This window comes from Alosa alosa, chromosome 17, assembly GCF_017589495.1.
Source record: "Alosa alosa isolate M-15738 ecotype Scorff River chromosome 17, AALO_Geno_1.1, whole genome shotgun sequence".
In the NCBI taxonomy this organism is placed as follows: Eukaryota; Metazoa; Chordata; class Actinopteri; order Clupeiformes; family Clupeidae; genus Alosa; species Alosa alosa.
Window position 1 is genome coordinate 23,952,005 of NC_063205.1, and position 7,980 is coordinate 23,959,984.

The window sequence follows — 7,980 nt, forward strand, 5'->3', positions numbered from 1 at the left end:
TGATGCTCGTTCTGCCCAGTGGAACTCATACTGGACTCAACTTGGCAGCAGGCAGGCAGGTCATGGATGGAGAAGAGATGACTCACACTTTAGAGAGGAAAGGGGGTCTGACCTGTGATACAAGCTAAGAGGGAGACACTGACACTGAGGTCTCTGTTAGTCACTGTGCGAGTGTGTGTGTGTGTGTGTGTTTGTGTGTGTGTATATACATGTTTTAATATCTTCATGTTTCTACATGTATCTATGTCTTAGCATCTTCTCTTTGTATTCTGCATGTCTTTAAAAAAGGCAAAGCAAAAAAAGCCAACCAAGGTTGTGTGTGTGTGTGTGTGTGTGTGTGTGTGTACATCTACATGTGCATCTTCCTGTTTTAACATCTTCTCTTAGTATTCTGCATGTCTTTAAATATGGCAAAGCAAAAAAAGCCAACCAAGGTTGTTGTGTGTGGTGTTTGTGTGTGTGTGTGTGTGTGTGTGTGTGTGTGTGTGTGTGTGTGTGTGTGTGTGCGAAGAGGGTCTAGGATTCTGATCAGGAAGTGGTGTATAGTTTGTCCTGTGTCTCTACCTTTAAGCTTTGTAGTTTCACTTCCTTAAACAGGGGGTACAATGGTGCTTTTGATGTATGGAGACAGTGTGCTGATATGCACTTCTTCTCTCTCTCTCTTTCTCTCTCTCTGTGTGTGTGTGTGTGTGTGTGTCTGTGTGTGTGTGTGTGAGACAGTGCATGTGCATGTGCGTATGAGTGTGTGCGTTTGTGTGTGAATGGAAAATCATACAGTTCTCATCATGTGTTTGTGTGTGTGTGTGTATGTGTGTGTGTGTGTGTAAGAGAGAGAGAGAGAGAGAGACAGAGAGGTGTTGAGGGAGGGCTAGAATGAGAGGAGGGGAGGGAGGAGAGCAAGAGGAGGGGACATAGAAAGAGAGGAGAGAGGAGGGGACAGAGCGAGTGAAACAGAGAAAGAGAGAGCTCACACACACACACACACAGAGACGAGGGTAGAGAGAAGACACAGTTTGCACTCTGACGAGCTACGAGGACCATCCGCACTGGCAGAAGGAAGAAGAGACAGACTAAAACACACACACACACATGCGCATGTGTTGTGCACACACACACACACACTCTCGCACGCGCTCACATCTGATCTGCGCAGCAGAGGGGAGCACATCATCGGAGGGGAACACATCATCACGGGAGAGTGGAAGCGCTCAGTGCTCACTGCCACCACCACAGCCTGTGAGGATCTACATGCCTGTTACAGAGGGAATCTAGGACTACGTCCACCGCTGAACCTGAACACACACACATAGAGGATATCGACGCTGACCAGAAGAGGACCATCCGTCACATGAGGGTATCAAGGACTTTTCACCTCTTAACCTGAACGCACACAGAGAGAGGACCTCAGTGCTGACCACAGGGAATCTAAGGTGTCTTTTAAAACACACACATGAACCTTTGGATCGTTTGATTAATTGCTCTTTATTCTGCTGAAGGGTAAACAGGCTTTTATGTGAATGTGAGTGTGTTAATTGCATGCGCTTAAGAGAAGTAGGCACGGGTGACTGAGTCTTGTTCAGTTTTCCTACGTGTGCGTGCGTGTGTGTACATCCGTGTTTGTAAGAGTGGGTGGACAAGCCATGCAACACTAGCTGCCCTGCAACTGTGGGAGTTCACACTATACGGCAGAACTGTGAAAAGAAAACGTCTCTTGTTTCGCTGTACGTACATCTGTCTGTGTGTGGGTGCATGTGTGAGTGTGTGTGTGTGTGGCAGCATAGCAGAGGTGTGTGTGTGTGTTTTCCCCCCTGTCTACCTCCACTAATCACACCTGGAGGAGACTCCGCGTTAGCCGTCTGTGCCGAGTTGAGACTCGGACGCCTCGTAGACGAGTGTGTGTGTGTGTGAGCGTCGAGTGTGACCTGTAGTGCGGTGACGTGACAGAGCGTGACGAGGATGAGCGAGATGAAGAAGAGGGAGCTGGACATGAGGGACAAGGCCATCCTGCACCAGCAGCGGAGACTCAAACAGGCCACGCAGTTCACCCACAAGGACTCCGCCGACCTGCTGCCCCTGGACGGACTCAAGAGGCTCGGCACCTCCAAAGACCTGGTAAGATCCCCCCAACACACACACACACACACACACACACACACACACACCCATCACACCTGACAGCTGCTGTTTGCTGTTACTGTTGTTGTTGATGTTGTTGTTGATACACCTCCAAAGATCTGGGGGGTATTCCAAGTACATGGTTTAGTGACAAACCTACAGTGGGTAAGTTAACTCAGAGTAAGCTGTAAACCTCCTACAACAAGAGCCCTATGGCATTGTTTTGTCAGGAGAATGAAGCCACACAGCTCTTCTATTAGGAGGTTTACCCCTTACTCTGAGTTAACTTACCCAGGTTTGTCACTAAAGCATGTACTTGAAATACCCCCCTGGTAAGACCCTCCTTGTGTTTTTGGGAATTGATAACCCCCCCCACACACACACACACACACACACCCTCACCCACATACACACACTCTTGATGCCTCGGAGGTAATGAAGAAGTACTTGTAGTTGAAGGGGTACTCTCAGTGACTGAGCAGCTGTTTGGCTGGATCGGTGGAGTGCTTGTTTACATGTGGATGGGAGGGCTGCTGAGCGTGGGACTATGAGCACATTCTGCCACTCAGAGGGAGCAATGGGGGCAAACAGTGCTTACGCTATCAAACATTCATGGAACTCGGTGTTCAGAAGAAATGGAGGCTCTCTCGCAGGGTTTGGACTATAACTGCATCTTTATATAGAGATGTCAAAACGCATGCACGCACGCACACACACACGCACACAGACACAGACACACACACACACACACACAGACATATATATACACATACAAAGACATTTACAGTTGAGTGTGTGTGTGTGTGTGTGTTACATCACCATACCATTGTTGCAGGGTTGTATGGATTCTCGTGGGGAAGTGCTGATTAGGTGGCAAACGCCCAAATTCCCAAACGCGCTCCAGGAATCTCCAGAAGGAGGGATTCATTCGGTGTGTGTGTGTGTGTGTGTGTGTGTGTGATTATATTATGTATGTATTTATAACAACAGCATTCACAGCAGGCAAAAGCCGCTCTAAAGGATTCATAAATGGCTCCTGGATCCCTCCCGCTCTCTCTCTCCACCCCATTCTCTCTCTCTCTCGCCATCTATCCCTCACTCTATTTCTTCTTTCTGGGTCTCTACTCTACTGTGAGAGAGAGGCTACTAGAGGCTACTGCAACAGACTTGTTTGCTCTTTAGAGGAGGTGTGTGTGTGTGTGTGTGTGTGTGTGTGTGTGTGTGTGTGGCAGACTGCTGCCTGGCGTGGCGTGGTCACACTCCCCCCACGTGTTCCGCAGGAGGCAGGCTGAACATATGGCCATACGGAGGGATTAGAGAGGACAGTGTTCTGGAGGTATGTGTGTGTGAGTGTTCCTGAGGTGTGTGTGTGTGTCTGTGTGTGTGTGTGAGTGTGTGTGTGTGTATATGTTCTGGAGGCGTGTGTGTGTGTGTGTTCTGGATGTGTGTGTGTGTGTGTGTGTGTGTGTGTCTGTGTTCTGGAGGCATGTGTGTGTGTTTGTGTGTGTGTGTGTGTGTTCTGGAGACGTGTTTGTGTGTGTGTGTGTGTTCTGGAGACGTGTGTGTGTGTGTGTGTGTTCTGGAGGCGTGTGTGTGTGTGTATTCTGGAGGCATGTGTGTGTGTGTGCGCGCGAGGGGTGTGTTTGTGTGTGTTCTGAAGGCGTGCGTTTTCTCTTTCCACTCTGACTCATGGCTTTTCTCACACAAAATGCTCTGTGCTTAGCTCTTAGAGCTAGACAAGTGCAGCACCTGCACAAACCATCTCCATTCTGTATTCCCAATGACATGCCCACAGTTCCTTTAAATAGGATGCTCAGTACATCATTCCGACCAAGCTTTCCATTTAGGTCTACATTAACATTTACATTTATTAATTTAGCAGACTATTTTATCCAAAGCGACATTAAAGCAGCACTCAAGAAGATTTGCCCTTTGGGTCCCCCTACAGTTGAGAAGTGCAATAATAAATTAACTTGTTAATATAATAAATGTGCCTTTTTACAACAAACTATAAACATAACTCAGATGCAATATATGCACGGACAGCAGTCCGTAGAAAGAGAGCTCCAAATTCCTGTAAGTAGCCTACACTATCTATTTGTAGGCCTACTCTACAGTAAAGCATAGCAGCTCCTTTCCATTTCGATTTTTGCTGGAGATTTAAATGGAATGCTGCCACTCAATTTGTGTTTTTTTGCCACTCATTGATGGTGACTTATGCTGTGACATATGTGTATAGTGAACATTATATCTTCAGAACTTGTTGCCATAAAAGTAAATTACACGTTCACGATCATGTGTTGTGCAATCAGAATAAGGCTAACTAGCATGCTAGCTGTCGAAGCCAGTAGGCATAACATTAGCTAACCCACCGGCTAAGCCACTGACTACTTGAATGACTTACATAACATACTGTAAACTGAGGAACTTTTCACGATCAGACATATTATTGGCTCAATCTATGCACATTGCTAGCTGGCTAACTCCACCTACCAGCCCTCTAGTGGTGGGAGAAGGACAGTGTTCCTACCTGTCAAAGCAACTTCCTGTCTATTTTACAAAATCGACCTGCAAAAATCTGCGAGTGCAACAGAAGTACCGTTCCCCCGATTAAGAGTTTATATGCCATCAAAATGATTTTGGAAACATTACCTTAAGGTAAAAAAAACTCTTTAGGGCTGCTTTAAACAACATGTCATGAGGAATAAGCTTATGTACAAGCCGACCAAATTGGTGAGATCTGCATTTTGTCGTTGAAGCAGGAATTGAAATCAGCACCTTCAGCATTACAAGTAGGTTAACTAACCATTGCACCATGACCATTGTAGCAGATGCCGCAGGAGGGCAACATCCATGGCACAGACATGGCAGTGCCAACTTAGCCTATTACATGGGCATGGCTTGTCCAGTGGTCTCAGGTGGTCTGCAATCTGTGTAGCAGTGGCGTTGTGTGATGTCGTAGAGAGGGAGAGACAGGAGCCATCTGAACCTTGTTCGGCTCAGGCACCAGAACATCACAGGAAAATAACATGCTAGTGTTCAGTATGTGTGTGTATGTGTGTGTGTGTGTCATTTTTAGATGTGAGTTTAAATAGCTCTTTGTCCACATGATTGTGTGTGTGTGTGTGTGTGTGTGTGTGGTCTGATGCCAGTCATGCTAAAAGCTTACTAAACCTGTTAGCATAACTGACATTGGAAGACGATGGCCTTGAAGCCATAGCGACGCCATTGTTAGCTTATCCAACCAACCACTCAATCCCCACCCGCCTGTCTCTGCTATCACTGAGTTTGTGTGTGTGTGTGTGTGTGTGTGTGTGTGTGTGTGTGTGTGTGTTTGTGTGTGTGTGTGTGTGTGTGTGTGTGTGTGTGTGTGTGTGTGTGTGTGTGTGTGTGTGTGTGTGTGTGTGTGTGTGTGTGTGTCTGTCACTACCAATCATATTCTGCACCCTAGCAGGACACACTTGAGTCAGTACAGGGGAGCCTTGCGCCTGATATAAGGTTGTCTGTCAGGACAAGGAGAAGATGAGTGGGAGGCTGTGTGTGTGTGGGGGGGAGAGAAAAAATTGATAAGAGAAAAAAAGAAAAAAGATAAGAGAAAAAAAGACAGAGAACGAGACAGCGGAAAAAAACAATAAGAGAAAAGTTCAGTGGGTTTGTGTGAGGGGAGAAAGAGTGATGGATGAGTGTGTGTGTGTGTGTGTGTGTGTGTGTGTGTGTGTGTGTGTGTGTGTGTGTGTGTATATAAGAGAGTGAGAAAGAATATTAAAGAGTGAAAGAAACTGAGACAGTCACAATAAAGAAGTGGAAGAAAGAGGAAGAATGTGTGAGAGAGAATAAAAAGGAGTAAATTACTTATATGACATAGAGGAAGTGGGAGACAGAAAAGTGGTAAGTGTGTAAAGACCCATACACACACACACACACACACACACACACACACACACACACACACACAAAGGAGACAGAATGCAATGTCTCACCTCTTTTACCCCCCTTTAAAATACATCCCCCTCTAAGGTCTCTTTGTCCTGACTAGGAAGGCACTGGCCTGTGTGCGTGTGTGTGTGTGTGTGTGTGTGTGTGTGTGTGTGTGTGTGTGTGGGTGTGTGTGTGTGTGTGTGTGTGTGTGTGTGTGTGTGTGTGTGTGTGTGTGTGTGTGGTGGTCACGTGCTGTGCGCTCGCTTGGTGTTTAATTCAGCAGCGGCGGCTGCGTTCACTCGCTGTACACACACGCGGGGCCACGGTTATGTAACAGTCGGGCTCGTTTTGCACTCTGCTGCTGCTGCTGCTGCTGGACCCTCAGGCCTCGTCCAGCCACGGCTGCTTCGCCACGCCACGCTCAGCCACGAGAGGAGGAGGAGAAGGAAGAGGAGCAGGAGGAGGAGGAGGAGGAGAAGGAGGAGGACGAGGAGAGAGCAGCCATGACTACAGCACAGCACAGGGAGAAAAGGGCAAACTCAAGGCTCCGTTCAAGTGCAGCAGAGATGGAGAGAATAGAGCAGGGGGAAAGGAGAAGGAAAAGAGAGAGGGAGAGACAGAGAGGGGGTTATGGGAGAGGAGGGCAGAGAGAGGAGTGAGAGGGATAGAGAGGGAAGAGAGGAGGAGAAGAGGGCAGAGACAGAGGCAAGAGGAGAGAAGAGAGAGGGATAGAGAGGAAAGAGAGGGGGAGGGAGGGGGAGGACATGAGGAGAGTGACAGAGGGGAGGACAAAAGGAGACACTAGATAGAGGGATAGAAAGAAAAAAGAGGTGTAGAGAGGGGAAGAATGAAGAAGGCAGACTGACAGAGGGAGAGAGAGAGTGAGAGAGCCCAGATGTGAAAGGAAGGAGATAGAGGGATACAGAAGAAAGAGAAGAGGACAGAGAGTGACAAAGAGAGGAGAAGAGGGGTAGAAGAGCAGGCATGAACTAACAAGAGAGGAGATGGAAGGATAGAGGTTAGAGAGGAAGAGGCAGAGAACAACAGAGAGAGAGGAGAAAGGAGAGGTGGGGGGCTGATAAGAACTGAGGAGAGAGAACAGAGAGAGGAGAGGCGAGGAGAGGAGGAGGGAAGAGGAGAGAAGAGAGAACAGAGAGAGGAGAGGAGAGAGAGGACAGGAGAGGAGAGAGAGGAGAGGATGAGAGAAGAGGAGAGAGAGGAGAGGATAGAGAACAGAGAGAGGAGAGGAGAGAAGAGAAGAGGAGAGGAGAGGAGAGGAGAGAGAGGAAAGGATGAGAGAAGAGGAGAGAGAGGAGAGGAGAGAGAACAGAGAGAGGAGAGCAGAGGAGATTACAATAGTGATGTTAAAGCAGCAGGGAATGGTGCAAGGCCAACTTGCAAGAGCTTCATGCAGTGTTCTAAAAGGTTGGTTAGAGATGCTAAGATAATAATTTATTTGTGTGTGTGTGTGTGTGTGTGTGTGTGTGTGTGTGTGTGTGTGTGTGTGTGTGTGTGTGTGTGTGTGTGGATGTCTATGTAATTTCCGGTTATTGCACACCGGAGGCAAATGGGTTTGTGTGTGACATAACTGATCTAATTAAGCCAGTCTATTAGCATTTCATTAACTCATGCAATGTTCCATGTTTTCTTCCTGTTCAGTGCTACTGAGATGCTAGACAAGGCTATCAAGGCATTTGGCTCTGTCATTGTTTTGATCTTATAATCGTTGGCTTTGGTGAGCTTCCTGTAAGCTTTTCAGGGTTTGCTTAAGACACACACAACATGTGTAGGTGTGTGTGTGTGGCCAGTGAAATGTCCCTCTCTGCTGGATTCTCGTCTGGGTCTGCACATAGAGAGAATCTCTGAGTAGACAGCACCATCCTCAACCAGCCAGCACCTCAAACACACAGCCTCACTGATCAAACATTAGAGCCACTGAGAGCCTGA

At 47.5% G+C, this 7,980-nt stretch overlaps 1 protein-coding gene across 1 annotated transcript in view; it reads left to right on the forward strand.

Annotated features, from left to right (window-relative positions):
- The first annotated feature begins 961 nt into the window (after positions 1–961).
- Positions 962–7,980, forward strand: part of nrip2 (nuclear receptor interacting protein 2) — a 48,170-nt gene continuing 41,151 nt past the window's right edge. The window contains exon 1 of the mRNA XM_048268545.1: positions 962–2,112. Within this exon, the coding sequence (XP_048124502.1) occupies positions 1,957–2,112 (156 nt within the window). The 5' untranslated portion in view covers positions 962–1,956. The remainder of the gene's footprint in view (positions 2,113–7,980) is intronic.